This window comes from Littorina saxatilis, linkage group LG7 (assembly GCF_037325665.1).
Source record: "Littorina saxatilis isolate snail1 linkage group LG7, US_GU_Lsax_2.0, whole genome shotgun sequence".
In the NCBI taxonomy this organism is placed as follows: domain Eukaryota; kingdom Metazoa; phylum Mollusca; class Gastropoda; order Littorinimorpha; family Littorinidae; genus Littorina; species Littorina saxatilis.
The window spans coordinates 6,496,194-6,522,281 of NC_090251.1; the positions used below are offsets into that span (position 1 = coordinate 6,496,194).

At 40.9% G+C, this 26,088-nt stretch overlaps 3 protein-coding genes across 3 annotated transcripts in view; 1 reads left to right on the forward strand and 2 right to left on the reverse strand.

The window, feature by feature from the left end:
• Positions 1 to 2,141: 2,141 nt before the first annotated feature.
• Positions 2,142 to 4,938, reverse strand: LOC138970559 (large ribosomal subunit protein eL22-like). The gene is made up of 4 exons (XM_070343024.1): positions 4,894 to 4,938; positions 4,076 to 4,198; positions 2,913 to 3,034; positions 2,142 to 2,353 (listed from the first exon to the last, which is right to left on the reverse strand). The coding sequence occupies exons 1-4, from the start codon at positions 4,900 to 4,902 to the stop codon at positions 2,209 to 2,211; spliced, it is 399 nt and encodes a 132-aa protein (XP_070199125.1). The 5' UTR covers positions 4,903 to 4,938; the 3' UTR covers positions 2,142 to 2,208.
• Positions 4,939 to 5,914: 976 nt separating this feature from the next.
• Positions 5,915 to 16,380, reverse strand: LOC138970560 (2-amino-3-ketobutyrate coenzyme A ligase, mitochondrial-like). Its single transcript, XM_070343025.1, has 11 exons — positions 16,277 to 16,380; positions 14,914 to 15,134; positions 14,427 to 14,516; positions 13,791 to 14,010; positions 12,454 to 12,550; positions 11,977 to 12,063; positions 11,568 to 11,650; positions 10,703 to 10,812; positions 9,474 to 9,575; positions 8,784 to 8,862; positions 5,915 to 8,153 (listed from the first exon to the last, which is right to left on the reverse strand). The coding sequence occupies exons 1-11, from the start codon at positions 16,326 to 16,328 to the stop codon at positions 7,996 to 7,998; spliced, it is 1,299 nt and encodes a 432-aa protein (XP_070199126.1). The 5' UTR covers positions 16,329 to 16,380; the 3' UTR covers positions 5,915 to 7,995.
• A 98-nt stretch (positions 16,381 to 16,478) lies between these two features.
• Positions 16,479 to 26,088, forward strand: part of LOC138970564 (condensin-2 complex subunit D3-L-like) — a 52,934-nt gene continuing 43,324 nt past the window's right edge. Inside the window, exons 1-8 of the mRNA XM_070343030.1 lie at positions 16,479 to 16,553; positions 17,169 to 17,333; positions 21,876 to 21,973; positions 22,596 to 22,668; positions 23,105 to 23,182; positions 24,099 to 24,208; positions 24,732 to 24,839; positions 25,829 to 25,956. Of these exons, the coding sequence (XP_070199131.1) occupies positions 16,487 to 16,553; positions 17,169 to 17,333; positions 21,876 to 21,973; positions 22,596 to 22,668; positions 23,105 to 23,182; positions 24,099 to 24,208; positions 24,732 to 24,839; positions 25,829 to 25,956 (827 nt within the window). The 5' untranslated portion in view covers positions 16,479 to 16,486. The remainder of the gene's footprint in view (positions 16,554 to 17,168; positions 17,334 to 21,875; positions 21,974 to 22,595; positions 22,669 to 23,104; positions 23,183 to 24,098; positions 24,209 to 24,731; positions 24,840 to 25,828; positions 25,957 to 26,088) is intronic.

Here is a 26,088-nt window from a genome sequence, read left to right on the forward strand (position 1 = left end):
CTGGCCTAGTGGATAAGACATCGGGCTTCTAATCCGGCGGAATGCCCAGTCGTCAGTTCAAATCCCGGCCGGGCCACGGCCGCTTGGTTGGTAGGCCGGTGGAGATTCAATTTTCCGATCTCCCAGGTCAACTAATGACGGTGTGGACCTGCCAGTGCCTTATCCCTCTTCGTTTGTACACGCAAGCACAATACCAAGTGCGCACGGAAAAGATCCTGTAATCCATGTCAGAGTTCGGTGGGTTATAGAAACACGAACATATCCAGCATGCTTCCCCCGAAAGCGGCGGCGTATGGCTGCCTAAATGGCGGGGCCCGGTCAGTGAAAACGGTAAAACACGTAGTAAAAAGTCGTGGGAGTTTCAGCCCATGAAGGAAACCAACAAACAGCCTGACTCTCAGCTTACTACGCAGGGTGGGATTGTTATTAACCTTTGTTCAACACTTTCAAGCTGGCACCAGTGTCAATTTGCAAGATGAATTCATCGCACATATCATTATATCCCAATATGAGCAGGAAGCAACCAGGATGATGATGTTTTGGTAGGTCATAATGGAGGATTAAAAAAAGAGGTCTAGATATTCATCAACAGTTGTCCGAATCCACTGGCCACACAAGACCAGCGACATCTTTGTGTGGAAGAAGACCCAGTGAACGCCAGTTGAGTAGTGGAGAAGAAGGTTGGGGCGGATCGGGTGCACGCCAAGACAACCAGCGTCAAGTTATATGTACAGTCGAACCTGTCAAAAGAGACCACCCTAGGGACTGAGCAAAAGTGGTCTCTTTAGACAGGTGATCTCTTTAGACACGTGATTTATAGAGTCGTAAAAACCGTCGGGGATCTTTATGGGTGGTCTGACTGGGCAGGTGGTCTTATGGAGAGGTGGTCTCGAGGGCAGGTTCCCAAGAGAAAGAGCGAAATTCTAAAACTCATCCAAATGTAGCATTTAACTCGGGTGTCGTCTTGTAACTTTGTGAGTATCAGCAAATAAGAGTCTCTATTTTAGTTCAACCAGACCGGCATGACTTTTACAAATCGTAACCCTCAAAGTTACGATCCAGATAATTATCTGTTGTGTCTTTTTTTCAAGTTTCACTCTGAAACTTTCTTACCACTTCAAACCTTGCTTATATCTTTAAAAACAATTCCTGTAGTTATCTTTTGTTGTTTTTCAATTGTATTTTGAAAATGTATATCAAAACAGTTTGGTTCAAGTTTGTAACCTCGTGTGTAAATTCCATCGATAATCTGTCCATGCTGCCTGCGTGTGTGTGTAAACGTGCTTTGGAAATACACAAAACAAAAAGGGATTTGGGAATTTCTGTTTGCGTCTGGCTGGTTGGTTACATGCTCGTCAGTATTTTGTGTGTGTGTGCGCATTCACATGCGCGTGGTATTTGATTTAGGCAATTTCACAATGTACTGCCGATTACTGGCTCCCTCCATGTATGCACCTCAGACTCCTCTCTGCGCATTTACCCACCTACAGCACCCAAAGCCATATATATACAGCTTTGGTAATTTATTTAACTACAGAATTTTGTTTTTTAAACGTGCTTTTTAATTCAAGTTATATTCTTTAGAGTTTTTATTTGTAGGGTTTCCACCGGATGCAAACATTGGGTTCTTTACATGCGAAATGACCGCCAGTATCCACAGCAGCTCTCCCGGAAGATGTACCGAGACACTCAAATCTTTTGGTTTATGAATAGTGCTTATTTTCTACGCTCGTGTCAGTTGTGAATTTCCCTTTTAGTTGAATTTTCTGTGTGCTCCCTTAGCTGTTGTAAGCTAGTTTTTTTTTTTATATTTCTTCTCCAAAAGAGATCTATGGCCAGTCAAGATAGGCAGGCGTGTGTGCATGTGACAAGTGTTGGTGCATAAAAAACAGTGGTGGACATACACAAAAACAAGGCAGTGTAGAATACACTAAGAGACTCCACTCCTCACACACACACAAATTAGATTAATTATTGACAACAGAAAACCAACAGCAAAGAGCGACACACAAAGACAGATCACTCACCACACACACAAATTAGATCAATTATTGACAACAGAAAACCAACAGCAAAGAGCGACACACAAAGACAGATCAGTGACATCACTCACCACACACACACAACAGACAAAAAAGGGCAACTGTCACACTGGTTTTATTTTTCTCCACAAAACCAACCCAACAGCGTAGGGTACATAAAGGGAGATCACTCGTCTCCTTCCTCCTCCTCCTCGTCCTGGTTGATCTGGAAGTAGCGCAGTTCGAAGGCTTCCTTGGAGCTCGCCACCACGCGCAGCCAGTCGCGCAGGTTGTTCTTTTTCAGGTACTTCTTCGTCAAGTACTTCAGGTACCTAAACACATGAAACACAGGAATTGATCAGTGGTCGGTCTCATCATTACATCTTGCATGCTGTATTCTAACATTGCCTCATTAGTTATGTTGAAACCTATGCTGTCAGTTAACGAAAACTACGACCTACAGCGTTTTCATTACCAAAAAAATTAATTTAAAGAATTCCTGAAGAACAATAAGGGCATGTTTTGTAGTTGTACTCACGCAAATCATGTTCCGAGGTTATTAATGAATTGTCTCCCTTTAACAAACCCCATGTCTGACAGACCAAAGCATTACTTTCCTTAAAAACAGCAAAAAGTTTTAGAGTTTGCTGTTAATGCCAGCGGCTGAAAATCACTTTTTAGGCTAACAGAAGGATCTTCGCCTTGAGAATAAAAAAGTCAAAACTTGGACTACTTTCAGGGTTAGAACCATAAGTCCGTGAAATACTGTTCAGATTGGCTGCTTGCTCTTGCTATGATTGTGCAAATAAGGTCTTAATATCTTCTCATCAATACTCTTTTAGGTTACAAAATACACAGAAAGCTGCAGGCTGATAAAGACAGTACACGTACCTCTTGGAGAAGGGGATTTCTGAGGTGAGGACAATCTTGTTCTTCTGTCGCTCGAGGGAGACGTTGTTACCGAAGTTGCCTGTCTTGCCGTCGACCTTGATGCGCTCCTGGAGATACTTCTCCTGTCGACACACACATGGCGTACGCACACGCCCGATTAGGGAAGGTAACCCTAATCCGACTAGGGAAGGTAACCCTAGTCCACGAAGGTGTAGGTTATTTCTCATCAAACACTTCAAATAGACATCTTAAATCTTAATAAAGTTACATTTATGCAAATACACCCCAAAACTTCTGACACTTTTTCAAAAGTATATTTTATTATTTTGAAAGCCAGAGCGAGATACCAGGCCTGCATTATTGAATTACTGTAGTCTTTCGCGGCTACTACTGTTAAAAAACAAAAAAAAGTAAACCATTCTCTCTGAAACCGCCAAGTTCTTGAATATGTTCAACAGCCTCCGTTTTACCCAGCACATGTTGATGTACTCAGATGTCCTGATTACATATTTCAGCACTGACTTAGTCATGTGGATATCTGTTGGCGAGCCAAATGTGAACTTGCAATAGAACTCTTTCTTTCTTCTTTTTTTACTAGTGAGACTAACTAAAGAGCTAAACAAAATATAAAATCAGACCTGGGAACCCCTGTTTTGCACTTCGAGTATTCTCAAACAAACTTGGTGTATTTTCAGAAAAATTTGCGTACTCCACACAGCGTGTGAACATCCATGATTAAAACATGCCTCATGCGCGTCCGTCACACCGTTGATTAAGTTTACCTATACATTTAAAACAAATGTTTTTTTCAATGTTTACTGACAAAAACTGTTATCATGTGACAAAATACTGGATCGGCTTCGGGATGGGCGTGTGAAGAAAAGTTGTCTAGGAATTTTTCTCGTCGTATTTTTTGTCCACTGACCGTACTGATCGTATTCTCGACAATCATGCGTACAAAATACGGTGAAATCGTATGGGTTCCCAGGTCTGTAAAATAAAAAATAAAAATTTGACAGTGTAACGGTCTTCCTTTACATGCTCCATGTTAAGAAAATTGAATCAAGCGACCCCAATAAAAATTTGATAGAAGTAAGCTCTCTTATCAATAATACCTAAACTGCTGCATATTGTATTTGTAGGTCATGCTTTAAAAAACTTACAAAGTTGGAAACATCCATGATGCCATCTTCCACGGGGTGGGTGCAGTCGATCTGGAAGCGCAGGGTGGTCTTTTTCTTCTTACCCTTGCCTCCCTGCTTGCCTGGGCGCTTGCCTATCTTGACCTGAAACATCACAGATACACATTAACCTTCACCGTATCACGCTTTGGACTACACAGTCCGGATTATGTGGGTCGTATACGACCCATATTTTCTAAACAAGGATTCAACGTAAAAAGTATGGGTTGTACACAACCCATACCACCCAAATAGGGATAAACTCTTTACCGCCTCTTTGCAGAGAATAGGCCGTACACAACCCATGCCATCCAAATAGGGATAAACGACCCATAACATGCGGACTGTGTAGTCTGTAGTTCAAATTACGTCATTATTAGTTTACAAAGATAGTGTTAATGTTACAGTTATGGAAGTACAAGTTCAACTTTCACAGACAGTGTTCATTTGAGAAAGTTAAGAGTTCATTCAATCATACGTCTTTCAAGTGTACATTCGATCGTATGTTTTTAAAGTGTCCATTCGACCAAATGTTGTTCATTTAAGTGCCGAACATCAGCAGGGCGGTACACCGCACTACTGAAAGTGAAACACGTGGTACGGTGAAACGCATGGGCCGAACTGGCGCATGCTGAGATCTTTCTCTACGAAAACCAGCTCCACGGTTCAAATTAGCCTTACACTTTCGTGCTGCTTAGGTCCATTTTAAAGTACTTAACCAAACCGCATTAGTATTTTCATGGCCAAACTGTGTAAACTAACACAGTTCGATGTTTTAGGTCGGACAGAAATTTACTTACGGGTGCCATGCTGAATGTTCGACGAGAAAGAGAGAGAATTGTGGGATAGCCGGAAAAGGAAATTGCGGGTATTAGTTTGGGTCTATTTACACGAGACAGTGGTGCGAAGAGTGTGACTGTGGTACTGGGCTAGCCAAGACAACTAATCTATTTTCGTTTTGAAAGCTCGACTGGGGACTGACCAAACAAAAATGCGTTCTGTCTGTGTTATTATGAATTGTCTCTGGCTTGGCACATCGCAAAAGCAACATCAGCAACTGTGTGTGAGGGGGGAGGGGGGAGGGGGGAGGGGGGCAGCAGCAAAGAAAATGAGACTAAGACAAACTGTGACTGAACGATCAAAAAATCAAACAATGAAAACCTTACTTTTGCATTACTGCAATGCAGGGTGTCTCCCACTTCCATACACTGTCTGCTTTATCTATGACTATGATTCAAAATGAGATATCAGAGTATATCTGTATTCTCACCAGCACTTGAGCACAGTAAAATCCCTTAATTATTTGTTTATGCCATTTTGATATAATGCCAAGCAATAAAAATTAAAACGCCACTATCACATTCAGAGAGCTGGCTTCCCTCAAGTTTAATTTGATGAAGAAAATAGCATGTTTAGATCAAACATGCAATGCATGTCTGCTTAAATTGTTTCAATCAAGAGCCTGGTCGGTGGCAAAGGTACGTCAGCCTTTTATCACAGCTTGTGTCATTCTTTTTAACTTAATTTAAAGATGAAAAAGAAGTTAAATAGAGTCTAGCATGATCATTTCACACACATTTACTATACTACTGTGAGAGATTTATAAGAAAAAGAAACTTTTCAGTTAGTTAAAAAGTTTATTTCTTAACGAGAGAAAGAAATCAAAGGCATTTGCTAGCAGGTAGTCAAGGAAAAATGTGATTCTAGAGCAATCTAAAGCTAGTGTTTAAAGTGATAATGATGGATAAAATGAGAGAGCACACACAGACACACACTTCAAGTAGACTTGGAAAAACATTGATGAATAAAAACAACAACCGCTTTGTTTCACCTCTTCTTTATTAATAATTATTTAGGCCAATGAACTACAGGAAAGGCAAGCTAGTTAACATTCAGCGTGTTCATTATGTGACTTTTTCAACTTCTGTGAAAACATACATTCAAGACCTATACTTAACCATCAAACAACTTTTTCAGAGATTCATTTTATCTTTCATCTGTTTCCCAGTGCTGTTTGCTTGTTACATATTACAGTTCGTTTCTCAATGAACGTTTTATACAAATGTGACAATTCATAATAACGCATAATACACAAGTACACACGCATCCCTTGCCATTATATGCATGTACTTACACATTCACTTTCCAACTCACAGTGTTACCAATTACAAAAAGTTTACAACTTAAGAAGTATCAACATCAACAAAATACACATCAAAAGTAAAGTATACAGTTAAAACTCATAAAAGAGACAGACATCATCATTTTTTATCTGGAAATTATGTGAGATCAAGGCCTCCAAAAAAGTAAATGAATATAAATAGGTACCCTGCATTTTCATTTCTCATAACATGACACGTTGGGATGGCTTGCATGGTAAATAGGAATTATTGCTGCAATGGTAACATTTTGAATATGTTGAGCTTTATTTTGAGTAAACATAAACACCGCTTCATCGCATGTGTCTCAACAACAGAAACTCAAACCTAAAAAAACCATAACAGATCTTTTTTTTGTAAAAACAAATTGGTCAAAATGAGATAATAATAATAAATACATTTTGGAGGGCCCCAAAGGGTTTAAAATCGTGATCGTGATTGGCGTTTTTTGACCTTTCTGTGACCGTGATTGCCGAAATTTCCATTTCTGTGATCGTGATGGGACTTTGCCCGTGATCCGTGATGACACAAAAATCAAGTCTCGTGATCGTGATCGTCATTTGTTTTCGTGATCGTGATGGGCATTATTGCAAAGCATTTTATTTTCAACGTACATTTTTCACAGCTGTATCACTCTATGATCCTCTATTCGTCAAGGTGTTTGTGATCGTGAAATCAAAAATCAAGGTAACTGTGATCGTGAAAGCTAAAATTTCACTTCCCGTGATCGTGATGATACCCCCCCTTTGGGGCCCTCATTTTGGAATGTCACCACAACCAAATATAGCAACAACGAAAGACAAGATGTCTTGAAGTCGGGAAGGACTTGCATTCAAACAAATTATGTCCGTTAACATTTTAGAATGTCATTATATAACGACAAAAGGAAAATTCTTTTAAATAGAAAAGAATTGAAATAAAACACAAGAAATGTAAAACAGTTGTTTCCGTTTTCAATCAGATAACACTTAAATCCATGCAGTATTTGATTCATCGTTACAAGCTCATTGCAATAGTAGACATTACATGGAACACAATACCGCTTGGCGCTTTTTTTAAGATTTGTAAATCTTAAAACCAGATTGTTATTCAAATACAGGAGTCAATTTTTCATGGCACCAAAGTAAAGACAGCAAGAAAAGGAGAAATAATATAAATGCAGAACATCATTATCATTAGAAGCTTCAATCTCTCCTGGCAGATTCTGATATTGCTTAAAATGTTTGTTCAAGTCATCATCGCAACACGAATGTGATGACAGTGATGCAGGAACAAAAACAACAATATGTATACACAGATATGCATAAATAACAAAGACAGTTCAGGTGTATACAATTACTATCCACACCTGCAGCATGATCACTAACGATAACAAACATCACTCTATTAAGCTTTCAGAGCATAAAACATTCCCTGCCTCTACACTCAATGATATTCATCAGCTTACAGTTCACTGTACTAGTGCAATTTGCATATCTCTGTGCAAGAAGGGTCATTTTGTCTCCATGGTTGGAAGAAGAAAACAAAGCTTGTCAACAATATATGAGAGAAAAAGAAGAATCTCAACAAACAGGAGTGCTTTTTGTACATTTTCACTGCAACTTTGTTCAAATTTATGAATTCTCTTAAGGGTGTACAGACAGAAGGAAATTTGTGCCGACAACCAAATCAAGGCACGCATGAAACTTTGCAGGCATGCTATGTTTCAGATGTAAATGTTCCTTCTTTCATTTAGCGGTTACTTTATTCAATGACATGGAGCTCTTTGCCGATTTTGATGAAAGCGTCAGTCGCTCTGTCAATTTCTTTTTTAGAATGTGCGGCAGAGATCTGCACGCGGATACGAGCCTTGCCTTTCGGAACCACGGGGAAGCTGAATCCGATCACGTAAATCCCTTGTTCTGGAAAATAAGTATAAATGAATAAATATAAATGAAGTTTTTACTGATCAATTTTGGTACACGGCAACAATTGTATGTGTTATGGTACACGGCAACAATTGTATGTGTTATGGTACACGGCAACAATTGTATGTGTTATGGTACACGGCAACAATTGTATGTGTTATGGTACACGACAACAATTGTATGTGTTATGGTAGACGGCAACAATTGTATGTGCTATGGTAGACGGCAACAATTGTATGTGTTATGGTACATGTTTTTCTTTTATGAACACATTTTTTGAAATTAGTCCTTGCTCTGGAAAATAAAGTAACTATCATCATAAGCTTAACATCACAGCAACAATTTTAAGAGTTATGCTGGATTGTTTAAATATGACGCAGAACACCAGGAAACTCATGGAATGGCTGCATTTGGTGCTTCTGCCAGAGATTATCAACCAGAAAATAATCAATCAATCAATCAATCAATCAATCAATCAATCAACCTATCTATGAAAATGAAACTAAGACAGAGAAAAATAAAGAACACTCAGTCTTTGAAAAAGATACTGCAATTTGCTTTGAATTTCACATCTTACAAGCAGAAATAAAATAACTTAAATGAACAAAACAAGAGTGAGCATACCGAGCATTTTATCGGCAAACTGACTGGCCAGACGCGCATCACCCAGCATCACAGGACAGATAGGGTGTTCTCGGTCTCCCTTGGAAAAAAAATACACACATAAATAATAAAATGATTTCCATTTCTGTCCAGTGCTCACCAAAGATTCAGTTGACAGTGTGGTCACTCTGTCCATGTCTTGTTAGTCTGTCAGTATGCACTAACAGTTTGCCAAACAAAACTCAACAGATATTGTTTTACTTCGCTTCTTGAGCTGGTTATAAACTGACAATGAAGTAATGTTAACAATAAAAACAAAAGAACGATAAAAATGAGACCTATGAAATGCATTGCACGAATCAAAATCACAGATCATGTAAAAACTTAAGTCTTGACGTGAGTGTATGTGCATTACTAATAACTAGTTGCAATCAGTTACTAATCTTATATGTGTCATGACTGCTGTGTTTTCCTGTAGGAAGAGATAGAAACACACTGGCAGACAAACAAGCCAGAGAAGGAGCTAGAAGTTGCCGGTCAGCAGTCAAAAGCCTGTCATTTCAAGGGAGACAATCTAGTTAAACAGACACCAAAAACAAAATGTAATAAACATGTCTACAACAACAACAAAACCCCAGAAATGTAAGTACATCTGACCTCAGAAATTCTGTGAGGTGAAAAAGTTTAGTTTGTTAGTTGAAAAAGACTTACGCCCACTGTGAAGCCAGCATCAGTCATGTGTGAGCGGAATCGCACAGTGTTGGACACCACCCTCTGCGGCAAGTCGGGGTTCTCCATCACCAGGTCAAATGCCTGGAAAACAAAACAGTCACTCTGTCACTTATTTGCACACACAGACACACGCATGCACGCACGCACACTCACGCACACACAGACGCATGAGCACGCACACACACACAGACGCATGAGCACGCACGCACACACAGATGCATGAGCACGCACGCACACACAGACACATGAGCACGCACGCGCACACATGGACACACACGCACGCACACACAGATGCATGAGCACGCACGCACACACAGACGCATGAGCACGCACGCACACAGACGCATGAGCACGCACGCACACAGACGCATGAGCACGCACGCACACACAGACGCATGAGCACGCACGCACACACAGACGCATGAGCACGCACGCGTACACATGGACACACACGCACACACTCACGCACGCACACACACAAGCAGGCACGCACACACATACACACACACGCACACACATATACACAACAACTGACCAAAAACAAACAACAGACAGCTACTTTCAATGACAGTGTCCAAATCGGATATTAGAGACACCCATCCTCAGAACAACAAAATGTTTCAAGACACTGTCACATGACCCAGGCTTTCAATGGGTTCGACAATACAGAAAAGTTGTACATCACAAATTATTCTTCTGTGCTTTTAAAGTATCGTTTACTCTCATATCCTGTTCACATGATAACTCTAGCTATCTGTCATAAAATCAATAGCTACCCATTACATTCTGAGTTTAGTTTGATAATGAAAGAAGCAAAAGAAGAACATATCCATATTTCAGCTACTTCACAACTTAAACAGTCATACTGGTAGAGTTCAGGCAGAATAGCCGATGTTGGGAAATAACTCTGTGAAGTTTTAATGGGGTGTGAAAGAGTTGCCTTCCATTGTTGTCATAGAAACACTGAGGCAAGCTAACAATGTCACATGAAGCATGCCTCAGCGTTTTTATGGAAAAGCAACGAAAACAAGGGAAAGCAACGAAAACAAGGGAAAGCACAGCCCAAAAAAACCCAACAGAGTTATTTCCCCAATCTTTCTATCAAGAGATTCAGAAAGGTGTTGCACACAACAAGAAAAAGAATGCAAAACCGATCAAAAGAATTTGATTTTCCTTCCTTTGTTATCCTTTCTACCTTCCACGCTCACCTTGCTAGCACAAGCGACCACTGGAGGTGGCAGTGTATTGGAGAACAGGTACGGCCTTGACCTCTGTCGCAGGAGGTCAATCAGCTGCTTGGGGCCAGTCGTGTAGCCACCTTCATGTAGGACAGACAAAAAATGGTGATCTGTTTAAAACATCTCATAACATTTTAGCAGGATCTATTTGGTTTGAATTTCCACAAATTTGAACAAGACTTGGGGTGATGTAAACGGGAAAAAAAGTGCCCAGTTTGGTGGGAAACCAAGTGCTGTTGGGATTGTTTGAAATTCCAATTTGTTTGATATTTCAACAAATCCGACTAAGCACTTGGCTCCCACCCTGATGGGCACTTTCTTGTTCACTTCACCCTGGATATCTTCCCTTGCTCAACTTATGACACTCGCACAGATTATGGGACACGTAATTATCATCGACTTCTAAAAACTAACAATTTTGTCACCCTAATATTATGATTTCAGGCTCAGATGTAAGCGCAAAACACAAACAACCATTCCCGGGATATTACAGGATTTTGTTGTTGTCTAATTTGCAAAAAAGGCATCAACTTTTCCAATTAATGAAAAAAGTTTGGCTACATGACTGCACAGTTTTTTTCAATGTGAAAGAAGTTTTGGCATTTTTCCGACTGCTACTGATGCCACACAAAATCCCAGCACACACACACATACACACACACACACACACTCACTCACGCACACACATATGCACACACACATATGCACGCACACACACACAAGCACACACACTCACTCGCACACTCACGCACACCCACTCGCACACGCACACACACACACAAACATACACACACTATTTCTCTCCTTCTTTCTCTCTCTCCCTTGAAAAACCTACCAGCAGCACCGCCGAGTGCCTTGCCCAGTGTGGAGTTGATGACATCAACTTTACCATCAAGACCAAAATATTCCTCTGTGCCTCTGAAAAACAGTTCAAGTCAAAGTAAAGTGGTGAATAATTTTTATTTAATATTAACCTTATCTTCTTTTATCTAAGAAGAACATAAACTATACTAGAAAAATGATCTCCAATTGTAGGTCCATTCAAATTGGAAAAACAAAACAGTTACCAATTACTTGCAATTACACAAAAAAATCAAACCTGGTCTAAGATTTTTCATGTAAAAGGGAAACCACTGAATGAATAAAGTTAACCACTCACTAAAAAAACAAAAACAAAAACATTAATCGATTAAATAAGCATGTACAAGTGGCAGCAACCATGCAGAAAGAGGGACAGAACTCACCTTCCAGTTTTACCAAAAAATCCTGTGGCATGGCACTCATCAATGAAGACAAGGGCATTGTACTTGTCAGCCAAACTGCAAATATCTCTGAAAAATACAATAGCATGTTGTGAAAATCATGTGTTGAAATAAAAAAGAAATGTTTCCAATTGGGATGTGTCAGAGAAAGAATGCGACATCCATGCATAAATAAATGTTTGAACGCATAACTCAGGGATGTTGTTTGTTGTTTGCCGTCAAGGACACACCTCAACTTCTTCCAAAACTTACTTCAAAGCACAAAACTTTGCCATCATTTTGAAAGAGTGCCTGAACTTTTCGACTTTGATGGAAAGTTGATGCCTAGGAATGCCTTTAACTTCCAAAAATTGCTGAAACTATAACGGCCACTTCAGCAAGTCTGCTTTAGAAAATATATCTAATGAACACCCCTGATCACTGACAGAGTTTGACAAGACTCTGCGGTGGGGTTCTTACTTGAGAGGAGCAACGTTTCCATCCATACTGAACACTCCGTCAGTCGCGATCAGCCGCTGTCGACAACCCTGACTGTCCTTCAGGCGTGCCTCCAGGTCTGCAGAGAAGAATAATCAAATTATCTTCTAATTAGTTCATTTTCATTACTTTATTGTCCCATCATGGGGAAATTGGGGTCACTTCCTCCCGGAGGCTAGAGAAACCAAATGGTGCTACCCGGTAACTGTAATGAGCATGTTTGGTGTCATCAGCCACCTGCACTGGCAGAATGATGGAGGTCTTTCACATGCCACAGTGGTGACACGGGGGTGGAACATGGATACTGTCTCTGAGTCTACACATAAGGCAAAAAAAAAAAAGGTCTGTTTACGGTAACATAGGGTGAAAAAATAGGGTCGGTAGGTTGGCTTTTTTTTTTTCCCATTTTTTTTTTTTTTTCTCCCCTCTCTATGATGTTTCACAGTTCATTTCTTCTCATCAATCCCTGTTTTTGCCCAACATAACTATAAACAGTACTTTGAGCTTACCTCCCTTCTGTCGTCTGCTGTTTGAGCGCAAACAGCTCTATTTTGGATGCGGGTTTTGTTTTGTTTTTCAGACGATCCAAAAAAAAGATTAGGGTCGGGCCTAAAAACTAGGGTCGGTCGGGTTACCGTAAACAGACCTCTTTTTTTTGGCCTAAAGTTGACCTGTGTCTGTCCCGGCCCGGGTTTGAACCCGTGACCCAAGGATCACAAGTTCAGTGCTCTTCCAAAAAGAGCTACCAGGCCTAACTAGTTCACTGCATCCTTCTTCCATCCCCTTCAAATTATTCCCATTTCTCTCAGAAACAATACAGCATTTTTGAAAAAGTGACATGCAAATTTACAGAAAACAGTGGCAATCTTTTAGAAGCGTAAAACTAGAAACCCTTGTTATCTCCCATCTTGTTGCTGCCCTACATGCCAACCGGCATAATGGGCAGTAAGTAAGTAAGTAAGTTAGCTCCCATCCATATTTTTCTATCTCCTCTGTTCCTTAATCTGCATGAGAGAACAATGGTCATGGTCATCATCATCATCATCATCATCATCTTACCAACCATGTCTTTGTGCTTGTATCTCAGTCGCTGAACTTTACAGAGGCCAATACTATCATCATCATCATCATCATCATCATCATCATCATCAACACCATTATTATTTTACCGGCCATGTCTGTGCTTGTGTCTCAGTCGCTGAGCTTTACAGAGGCCAATACTATCATTATCATCATCATCATCATCATCATCATCATCATCATCATCATCATCATCATCATCATCATCATCATCATCATCATCATCATCATCATCTTACCCGCCATGTCTTTATGCTTGTATCTCAGTCGCTGAGCTTTACAGAGACGAATGCCGTCAATGATGGAGGCGTGGTTCAGCTCGTCGGAAATGACGGCATCATCAGGAGTCAGCATGACCTCGAACAGCCCGGCGTTGGCGTCGAAGCAACTGATGTAGAGGATGGTGTCCTCCCGGTCGTGGAACCTGGAGATCTTCTCCTCCAGCTCCTTGTGGATATCCTGTGAGGCAAAAAACAAACAAAAAACATCTTTGTGTCACTAATGTAACAACCTAATCTTTTCAGAGGGGGGAGGGGGATATATATCAGTCCAACGAAATTAATCATTCTGTTAAACTTCAAATACTGTTGTGAATATCCCAGTTTGTATCGGCAAAGTTCTGGGAACTTCAAAGAAAAGTATCTTTCCTTTTTTTTATGCTTACATAAAATTGCCAATGCAGACAAATCTGCTTCATTCAAACTCCAACCCTCAATCAGTAGACAATATAAGTAAACAATTTGAAAATTGGTTCCCTGTCAAAAAAATATCACTACAACTGTGTGAAAATGAAGTGAGTTCAAATGTACACAAACAGGCAGGCAGGAGGACAGAGACAAAAAGACTGAGAGAAATAACGAGAGAGGACAACACACCTGAGTGCCGCAGATAAACCTGACCGAGCTGAGGCCAGCGCCATGCGTGTCCAGCGCTTTTTTGCCGGCTTCCACCACAGCTGGGTGATTCTGCACAACACACAAAGTGAAAAATAAGTTTTTGCACTTTCTACCGATCACTTTCACTCATCTCGTCACATCTTACAAGATTCAAAATGGCATTAGTAACATGTTCATGTTCAAGACTATGCGTCACGTGACACACCACAAGAGTTAAAAAAAACCGAGTGTGTCAAAATACTGAATCAGCTTCGAGATGTGCTCATAAAAAAAAGTAGTCCAGGAAGTTTTTTCATATTTCTTTTTCCCCTACCATGTAAAAATCGAATGGCTTGGGAGGTCTGTGTACGGGATGGCAGGTAGGAATGGACTGCCTAATTGTTCCTCTCAACAACAAAAAAGGCTACTCAGATCAACAAAACTGAGCAAAAAAAAATTAACACAGAAAAACAAATCAGCGACATACTGAAAGGCCCAAATAATTGTTGGCGCAGAAGTTCAGAATGTTCGCAGTTTGCCCCTGAACTTGAATGGTGGGCCCTTGAGCGGTGACAATGACACGCTCCGACTTCCATGTTCCTGCCCCCTTTATGCTGCTCAGCTCTCCGTCCAGAATGTTCTTGGTGGATGACAGAGATGACGACCTTCTGCGCCATGCGGCCAACTGGGGCTGCACATTTCGCACCCCTACCGAGAAAAATAAGGTACGTTACACTTAGTGTTGTTCTGTGTAATACTCATGATAGTACAATGCTAGAGCAAATATGGAAAATAACCATGCAAAAATCAGAATTCATTCTTAAAAATGAATTCCAAGAAACATTGGTTTCTAATGACGCTTGTTCAGAATGACACCTGTTCCACAAAACATTTGTTACATAAAATGCAAGATTGTAATAACGCCTCGTTTTGGTAAAAAAAAAATATATATTTTTTTTTTATTATTCTCTTTATTTATATTATTCTCTTTATATATTGCCAACAGTTATTCATGCAGTGATTTAAAAAAAAAAGTGTTGCATACGTCAGGCCTGGGAATGAGTAAAAGTGGTTTGGGCGTACTGACGGGAAAATGTTGCGTTTTAAGCATTTTTAAGGGCACACGGAGGCTCTTTTCTTACACAATTAGAAAAGGACTTCGTCGTATTTACGACGAAAGGCGTATCATTCCCAGGCCTGATACGTTGTCATAGCTAGTATAGCAATGTCATTGGAGTGTATGTCTCTCATTTGAGAACAGACAGAAAATTCCCCTCTCTCCTGATCCGGATCATACACACAAACAGTATTACATAATAACAGGCACAATTAACTATATAATTAACACACTGGGAAAAGTGTCTATACAACCTGTTCACACAGCGTCCTGTCAAAAAAGTGTCATTTCGAACAAATTCCTTTGGTACAGGTGTCACACATGTGCACAGTCTTCTTTGCAATTTAAATCCTGTTTTCTCCCAGTGATCTATCGTCTAGCCTATATAGTCAATAGTGGATCCAATATGTCACTTCAAAGATTAGCCGGGTTTCCTCGTTGCTATTACTCCTGTAGGACTGGGAGTGTAACAAGCTGTGACACTAGCAGACTTGCGACCGTGCGTATCATACATTTACTGATCAATATAAAACTTGAACAAATTGGAAAAACTAGTTGATGATGAAAGTTCGACAGGTCAAAGCTGTGACCCAATCTTTGCCGGATGCTTTTGGATTTACTTTGAATCACGTCGATCTGTTTCTGCTGAATACGACAGTCAGAATCTCTGGACCAGTGTTTGCTGTATACCATTCCGTGATGTCTTCCTTTAAATGCAAGAAATCTCTCCCACCTGTTCGAATAATCGTAGCAGCCTTCATCCCGACTGTCCTCATCGGTTCCATGTTGTCTTGTGTCAACTACCTCGCCAATCCCATTGTAGGGGTGTGACACTTTCAGCCAATCAAATCTAACAATACGAGGCCTTGTGCAAGCACCCTTTCACCTTGCTAGCGGAAGTACTTGCCTGAAGGCCATTCTACACAGGCGGCAAACTTTGAAGATGGCGGAGCTTGTGGAGAAAACTTTGGACGTAGTTGGTGCTCTGCAACTACAGCTGCTCGAAGAAGGTGAAAGAACGCGTTAACACGTAAAAGAGATCAGACCACTTCCCAAATGACTTAACTGTATGCAGGTTCATGATGTTAGGGCGCACATTGAAAATGTGAGGGTCAATCTAATCTTACAAAATGATTGTGGCTTGCAAAGTTGCAGTCATACTCATAGACCAAACATAAACAACAAAACAATGATTTGGATGATTACGCCTGCATTGGCCTTGAGTTTTTGAATGCCTACCTTAGTCCTTACAGTTTAAATGGCTTACAGTAAACATGTATTAAAACTGGGGGGGTCATCATGCTCACAGTCAGTGAGTCACAGTAACAAACATCCCTTCCCTTCCCTTTATTTTTATTTTAATTTTATTATTTTTAACTGACCTCTCTTCGCCCCACCATACAACAATAATGATCATTTATGACCGTGGTTGCTAAACGGAAGAAGAAGAACATTCAATGATTCATGGTAAAAACTAAAATGCTGGTTGTGAGTTGGGCTGGGAACGCTGATTCAGTGACTGATCATGACCCACACAGAGTTCAGTTTTTAAATAAGAGTGAGAGGATCCATTTATTTTATAGTTCATACAGTGACACAGACTATCGCTCTTGTACGTGTTCCAGATTGGGTGACAGCATGCTGGGACAATTACTTCCTGGATTTGACCCCTCTACCCCTGGCAGCAGAAAATCTGCTGCAGGAGGAGGGCTACTTCCTAGAACAGCTAGAACAACTGCATGACATTGCCAACCAATGGGGAGATGTTCAGTCAGAGTCCGACAATGAGGGTGAGAATGACTTTATAGTTATTTTTGTTGTTGTTGCTTTTTTTTTTGTAAAGAGAGGGGGGGAGGGGGGGGGGGTGTTGCAGTTAATAATAAATAATAATGCTATGAAGATTAAATTCATTGAAACATAACAAGAATCTATTTAGAATATGGTTAAAAATTAAATTTGCTAGTTTTACTTCAATTTGAGCGCAGTAATTATTATCATAATTATGGTTTGGCTTTCTCATTAGACTCATAGATTCATGCAGATTTCAACAGGTGTGGTTTTGTTGCTACTGGTACTAAAAAGGCTCAAGAAGTGCTTTCTTGTACTTGGTTGTAGGTAAGTATAGTACTAGTAGGTGGTAGTAGTATGTCGGTGGGGGAGTCAGGGTGGTTGGGAGATGTGACCCTCTCCTTTCCTTTCCACACAAACAGGTCTTCCAATCCTTATAGTTATAGCTTATAATAGAAATATGGTTAGTTGCAAATGTAAATTTTTGAATAACTTTTTTAAATAAAACAAACCCATTTCAAACAAATACTTATAAGGATAATTTGATCTTGAGCTATGCATCAGTCTGTGTTACAGTAGAGCAAAACTGATTTGATGAGAATGTGATTGCATGTGCAGTTTCAGGAAGGAAAAACCCACGACACAGACTCGCTTGCAGCCAGGACAAAAAGTTTACGCGAAAAAACACAAGAAAATTTACTGGTTATTTATTCTAACTAAAACTTCCCAGCCACCATCAATCTTGTGATTACGTGTTCGGTAAATTGCTGTAATCACACACAAACATACATGAATCACATGGTTTAGGCACACACAAAAAATAGGTCTGTTTACGGTAACATAGGCCCAAAAAATAGGGTCGGTAGGTCGGGATTTTTTTTTTTCTTTCCAAAAAACCATATTTTTACGTTATTTTGTTTAAAAAATTTTTCTCCCCCAAATGCCCAAAAAAATTCTAGGGTCGCGCGAAAAAAATAGGGTCGGTCGGGTTACCGTAAACAGACTTTTTTTTTTTTTTTGGCCTTATGATATCAACACTTACAATCACACAGTATCAATTGACACACATGATCAATCAAACCCTGCGACATAATACATCAACCACAATGTAGACCCAAACTCAACTAACATGCACCTGAAACCACTCAGAAATAATCTGAGCATACTTGATAACAACATACAAAATGGCTAACAACCCTTCATTCCCAAAGCGCCATAATCTCCCAATTTGTTCTTCAAAGAAAAATATAACCGCGACAATAACAGTCCCATCTGATCCACGCGTCCCGTATTTGCACACAACTACAATTACCACCAAAACATAAATGGTACCTTCCCAAACTGTTAACCTTCAAAGAAGAAAGGTACAACACCTGCCAAACAACTACGCACACTGAAGCTTTGTTGACCGAACAAACAAAGAAAGGAACATTACCAGATGACAAGTCTTAACTAAACAAGAACAATATTCACCTTTGCGCCATCATGCGAGAACTGTTCCTCGAAACGTAGCACACAAATCCTATTATTTCACATGGCGAAAATCCTTGAAAATGACACCTCTAGACAACGGGCTTCCTAACACACTAACAAAAAGTTACTTCTTCTTTCAAGACCCAGAAACGTACTGATGAGACGGCGGCCGTTGCCCTCGTCATCGGGTTAATATGCAAATGAGACTCAAAACCGAAAACCCTTCAAATCTGATACCTGGACAGTCAAGCAACACTGCTCTCACAGGTTCAAAAACATTAGTATAAAAAGATATCGGCAACATTACCAAATATGTACACTCAAACACGCCTGATTGTTGAAACATGGCTTGCACGCATCATGACAAAACAAAAAAGGATTGCTTGTTCACAAACACGGAAAAGGGCAACATCACATAGCCGCTCAGCACGTGCCAACAAAACTCTATTCAAGGTTTGTTCAGTACAGGTGAGCTTTTATTCAGGCCTTTTAGTAAAATAATAATAATAATAATAATGGTGATTTCTATGGCGCTTTTGAACACACAAAGCGCTTTACAAAAGCAATAACAACATCATTACCAGAATGACGCCATTGACGGAATAGAACACAATCATAAACACTTTACAACAAAAACCAAAAAACAAAACATAAATGTTACAAAAATCCAGAGGCTCTTACAGGAACGAACTCCCAGTATACACAACAATTATAATGTGCGCACACACACACACACACACACACACACACACACACATACACACACACACACACACACACACACACACACACACACATGTCCACACACACACACACACACACACAGTAAACATTGTTCATCCGAAAGTGCACATTCACAGGGTCGCGACAACTACATCATCATAGAATGCTTCTCTGAAGAGGTGAGTCTTGAGATTTGCTTTGAAAGAAGGCAGAGATGGACTGAGACGTAGAGACAAAGGGAGTTTGTTCCAGATATGATCAGCTGCGACTGAAAGACAGCGGCCACCATGATCGTCCCTCTGATACTTAGGAGCTTTGACAAATTTATGTTGGGAGGCAGAGCGGACAACCCTTTCAGGATTGTTTTTCTGCACGAGATCGGACAGGTACTGTGGAGCCGTGCCCGCGGCAATTTGATAGAATATGCAGCAGATCTTGTATTTAATTCTTTGTTCGACTGGAAGCCAATGTAGCTGTTTGAGTAGAGGCGTGACGCTTTGTTTCATAGGTGTTCGAAACACGAGTCTAGCGGCAGCGTTCTGGACTAGTTGCAGGGGCTTGGTGACAGATTTGGGACATTCAGCAAGCAGTGAATTACAGTAGTCTAATCTAGAGAGTATGCCGGAACAGACTAGTCTTTTGGTTGCGTCTTCGGTAAGGTACTGTCGAATGGAACCTATACGCCGGATCTCCATTCGCGCTGCTTTACATGTTTGGACTACATGCTGTTTCATGCTAAGATCTTTGTCAAAAAAGACTCCGAGATCACGGGATGTATCCGAGAACTTGATGTCAATATTGTTCAAAGAGATGGCCTGTGGGAGTTCTGAAATAGACTTAGCATGGGTAGGGGTGGAGTATGAAAAACGCATGGCTTCAGTTTTGTCGTCATTTAGTTTGAGTTTGTTCTCTTCCATCCATGCCCCGACATCTCTCACACACTCCTGTAGCGACAGAACCAAATCTGGGTAGTTGTCATGTGATGCGGAATGATTGATCTGCGTATCATCTGCGAAGATTTCGTGTAGCACACAATGATTCTCTATGAGAGTTGTCAGCGGTGCTGTGTACATAATGAACAGCACCGGGCCTAACACAGAACCTTGGGGAACACCAAACACAAGAGAGGTTTCAGCAGATTGTTGGCCATCGATCAGAACAAACTGTTTCCTGTCTGAGAGATAATTTTGAATCCAAGAGAGAGCCATCTCGCTAATGCCAAAGTAGTGCTCTAGACGATATAAGAGAATGTCATGGTCTATCGTATCAAAAGCCGCAGACAGATCTAAAAGCAAGAGGACGGATGTTTTGTCCTGGTCTAGAGCGGTCAGAAGGTCATTCAAAATACGAAGAAGAGCCGTTTCCGTGCTGTGCCGTGGTCGATAGGCTGACTGGTGGGCACTAAGAAGGTTGTGGGATGAGAGATGTGAGGCAAGCTGTCGGAGAACAAGTTTTTCGAGAATTTTCGATAGAAAAGGAAGGTTTGAGACGGGTCTATAGTTTTTCAACTCGTTGGAATTGAGAGAAGCTTTCTTCAGCAGTGGCTTTACTAAAGCGGTTTTGAATTCCGTGGGGACAACGCCAGAAGAGTGATTCGTTCACTATGGTAGTGATGGTAGGGAGGAGGATGTCGATGTTTTGAATAAGTAGTTTGGTTGGAATCGGGTCAAGTTCGCACGTCTTGGGGGCGGTTTTTAGAATTAACTTCTTGACATCGTCTTCAGACACAGTGGTGAAAGCTAAAAAGGGAGTGCCTTGAAACGGATCGGTAGGAAATGCGCTTTGTGTGTTTGCAACATGCGAAAAGCTGTCACGTATCGAAAGGATTTTGTTCTTGAAGTAGTCACTAAAAAGGGCCGGAAGTTGTTGAACGTCAAAGACGGTAGGCAAGGAGGCTTTTTTACGCGTGCCTAACAGTGTGGTCATATTGTTGAAGAGCTGTTTGCATGTGGCACTGGAAGAAACCATAGCAGAATAAAATGACGTTTTAGCATTATGCACAAGGTCGGTGACCTTCTGTTTCACGGCATCATACATCTGCATGTTGATTGTCAGTGGTGAGGAGCGCCAGCGACGTTCTGCCCTTCGACGCTCACGCTTCAGCTCCTTGAGCTGATCAGCGACCGAGCTGTACCACGACCTCTGTGCACCCAGAAAATGAATACAAATATAAAAATTAAAAATAAAACGTTTGCACAACAAACCACCATGCTTTGTCAAGCACAGCTACACCACGCAAAATAACACGTCATAACACACATGGACGACACCAACCCTAGCAAGAAAAACCCGGACGTAACCAACGGCAGGCACAGAGAAATATTTATAAAGTGTTTACTTTTATTCAGGGTCAGGTTTTTGGACGTGTTTGCTGGAGAACAACATGTCCCACAAGGCGCTGGTGGCTCTTCTGGCTTACCTCATCCCCATGGACTTCAACAGCAAGGTGAGGGCAATACGCTGCAGGTTATTCTCACATGCATCTCCTCCCCATCTTGTTATTATTTATCATTTTAGTGGACATCTGGGCTGGGGTGCACAAAGCGAAAGTGGGAGAGAACAAACCGCGGGGTCTGATTGGTTGAAATCACAACAAATCTCAGTTTCAACCAATCCAACACTTCGGCTGGCTCCCACCTGTTTGGTAACTTTCTCGTGGACCCCGGCCCTGCTTGATAAATAACCATGACACCACACACCACAACAGTATTATTGTAATTTGCATACAAGAAAAAATGTGCTCAATCTGTGAAAAGGTAGAACTTTCTTTTGGAAATGCTTCCTAAAAACCAAAGTTGGGGAAAAAGATTGCATGTTTCTTGTTTGTGTAACACCACCATCCCACACCCACACTCACACACACACACACACACACACACACACACACACACCCACACACTCACATTCACACATACACACCCACATTCACACACACACACTCACATTCACACACACACACACACACACACACACATTCACACACACACACACACACACACACACACACACACACACACACACACACAAGTTTAACTAGGGCTGTTCTAATGATGTTGATATGTTGACAGGCACTGCGTGGTCAGAAGAAAGAAGCAGCCTTTGTTGCAGCAACCACTTACCTCAGTCTCATCGGTCTACCAGGTAAAGCACTCAATGTCATTTCATTATCCTCTTAAAATATCGCTGAGTACGTTGCATAATGATAGTGTGATTGTTTGTTTTGGAAAGCACTACTGGTGTCTGAAAGAGAATAAGATAGATGCTGAATCGGTCTAGCATGACACCCTGGGTTCTCGAGACAAAATAACAACGGTGAACAGACACTGATTAGACAATGATTTCTGCAAGTATCCAGATTTCTAACTTGTAAAGATGGCAGTTTGATAATGGGTGAGCGCTATCACTAGAATCATACAGTGGAACTTCCCCCACCCCCCATTTAAGACCCCCCAATTTCAGACTCACTCCTTCTTTAGACCAGATTTTCTCGTATTTTTGGAGGTCTTAAATGGAGGGTTCCACTGTAGTACATTGTGGATGCTGTGTGTTGCTTACTGTGTGCTTTGTACACTTTCAGGGAGACATTCGTTCAGAGTGTACAGCCCTGACCTTCTGCTGAGAGCAACTGACATGCTGAAGGCTCACTCGGCCATGGGTTGGTGGACATTTGCACATTTTGTCACATGTTTTCCCCTGAATGTTTTTGGAGCTGCTCTTCTAGGTCTAACATTTTACTTACAATTATAATCAACATATCTATCAAAGTTCTAATCCAATTATCAAAAAACAAACAGTTTTGTGATGTGTTATCCAGACCTGTTTACCCTTACGATTTTGGCGTAATTTATTACGATTTTCTGAAAAAAATACGCCATTCCGCTATCCGTGTCAAGACTACGATTTTCATAAATAAAAAAAATGTAAAAAAAAAATATATATATTTTTTTTTTATTATTTTTTTTTTTTATCAATCACATGTTTGGCATTGTTTTTTTCAATGGCAAAATGGGGTGAAAAAGCACAGGACTGACCAGAGATCATGTCTGTCTGATGAGACGCTGGAGAGCCTTATTCTAGTGGTGAAGTCTCGCCCTCACTCATTCGGCAAGCGCAAGTACAGTAGAGAAGCGCTTGACACACTGAAAAAGGCCTACTACGAGCAAAAGAAAAAGAATCAGTGATGCATGTGCTTTTGATGTGATCTTCTTTGAAATTATGATGACTTCAAAAACTGACTGATGTGTGAATGATGGATATATACATGTGCATGATTGCGTTTCGCAGACACAGTTGTCATGTGCATTGTAATTGCCGACGAATGCTGGATGATTACTATTTTTGTGCCAGGATTACTATTTTTGGGGCTGAGCATTACTCCAAAACACTTATGGGGGTAAACAGGTCTGGTTATCAGGTGTTATCATTTTGTTATGTGTCAGTTATATTTCAATTTTTCTTGTGGCATAGCTACTTGCATAGTATTGCTTATCAGAAATCTCAGAAATTGGAATTGTTTTGGACCAGGATGATGGTTCAGGGGAGGTAATCGACATTGGCTGCTTTCATGACAGGTTGCACAGAGCCACAGAAGCGAGGTAACCAGAACGTGACGGCCAGCCAGAAAGGCAAACCGAGAAAGCGCGGTCGCAACACCACGCACCGTGCACCTTCATTGTCACAGGTATTCCATCCTGCTTTCTTATTCACACAGTCTCCAGGTCTGTGTGTGTGCATGCAGATTCTCCCCTGTCATCTTATATTTTTGCTGCTGACGTTTTCTTGATTGTTGAAAGCCACATTGTGTATATCTCCCAGCAGATTACCATGGATAACACTTTCCTTGAGGAAATGAGGAAATCCTGATCTGAACACTTCTTTTCTGCATTTTTTAAACCTCCAAGAAGGGTAAATAGCAAGAACGTTGAACATATTTGGACCATCTGAATCCCAAGCCAATTTTTCCTGAAAACAAAATCAAAGAGAAAAAAAATCAATATTAACAATTTGCCCCCGCCCTCCGAAGTATTTGTCACGCACGAATAAATGTATCACCTTGTTTGCAAACTGGAAGAATATAATGAAGTCGCCCTTGAGATCAATTTTTCAGTTGCCTTGATCCATAGGGAAGTACACTCAGGATAAAAGAGAGGTTGCAATCTGTTGCAAGAATTGATGTGATGCCTTGCTTTGTTTGAATGGACCAGAATTCCCTGGACGGGGACGAGGAGGAGAATATGAGTGAGGAGGAGGAAGAGGAGTTGACACCGGGCAGAGTGGAGCGATTGAGATCTCTCTACGTCGGTCTTCTCACTGTGAGTACCTGCTGAGCGCCCCGTGACACAGACATTGTGTGGCATTCTCTTGTGTGCTGGCTTGGTAACTTCACTTTTCTTTTGTTTGACTGTCCACTCTTACACAGTATGGAAAACACTAGTCGTCTTCATTGGCTCACGTAAGTGTAGCCTATGCGATGATAAACTTTGTCTGTCTGTGCGTGTGTGTGTGTGTGTGTGTGTGTGTGTGTGATAGAAACTTTAACATTTCCGAGTCTATGGATAAAGCTCGCATAGAAGATTACGTCTCGGTCAAAAGTGTTTGACGTGTGTGATAGAAACTTTAACATTTGAAGACGTCACATTATGACGTAAGAGGGTTAGACGTCACGCAAAGGAATTACTGAAAGTCTCGATCATTGTTATTGTGAGCGAGCCGAGACTAGTTGGCCGGCAGATCCAGTGTCTCGCTTTCTTACACAGTTTCACCTATGCTTACTGTGTGTGTGTGTATGTGTGTGTGTGTATGTGTGACGGAGTGATTGAGTTTGTGTTACTGTTTGTCTATTTCTTACGTGAGCCTTGAAGGCTTCGCCTCTTGTTTTAAGACTTTGTTTTCTTCCTAGTTCTACTCAGCATTTCTCTGTGTATAGTCATTTTACCTGCAATACAGTGGAACCCCCCTTTTAAGACCTCTAAAAATCTGAGAAAATCAGGTCTTAAAAAGGAGGGAGTCTTAAAATGGGGGTAATTTTACAGAGGTTATGAACAGAAAGTCTGAGAAAACAAGGTCTTAAAAAGGAGGGAGTCTTCAATTGGGGGGTCTTAAAAGGGGGGTTCCACTGTATTACACCTGATTTTTAAGACCTCAGTTTCCCTGAGGTTTTCAGGTATCAGATTGGCATATTTTTGTTCATTTTAAAGCTCCAGGGATCATTCTTGATTTATTCAAAGGCTTTTTGTTTTATGGTCTTTTTCATTCAAACTGATTTCTTGGCTATGAAGAGAAACCTGTTCTCACCTTTCAGGAGTTGGTGAGAGTGCTGGAAAGCGTGTCACTGCGTGAGTCTCTGCAGACGGCTGATCACATCCTCAAAGTGCTGGCGGCCGTCACGCGACAGGACAATCACAACTTTGATGGCCGCTTCCCCATTGTGTGAGTGCTGCCATGCTTGTCTAAAATGGGGGGGGGGGGGGGGGGGTGCTTTCGCATATCTTTTTTGTTTTTTAAATTAAGAACATTTAGGTCTTTTGAATAGAGGTCTTATATTTGACAGAGGTATACTAT

Bases quoted from the DNA above. Each gene is read 5' to 3' on its own strand.
- LOC138970559 (XM_070343024.1), bottom strand. The intron at 3,035-4,075 runs GTAAGTTTTTTA...GTGTGTCGACAG, and splicing joins TCATGGATGTTTCCAACTTT to GAGAAGTATCTCCAGGAGCG. The intron at 2,354-2,912 runs GTACGTGTACTG...TCATGTGTTTAG, and splicing joins GAAATCCCCTTCTCCAAGAG to GTACCTGAAGTACTTGACGA.
- LOC138970560 (XM_070343025.1), bottom strand. From the start codon at position 16,328: ATGGAACCGATGAGGACAGTCGGGATGAAGGCTGCTACGATTATTCGA. The intron at 14,517-14,913 runs GTATGTCGCTGA...TGTGTTGTGCAG, and splicing joins ACAATTATTTGGGCCTTTCA to AATCACCCAGCTGTGGTGGA. The intron at 12,064-12,453 runs GTAAGAACCCCA...TGTATTTTTCAG, and splicing joins GGAAACGTTGCTCCTCTCAA to AGATATTTGCAGTTTGGCTG.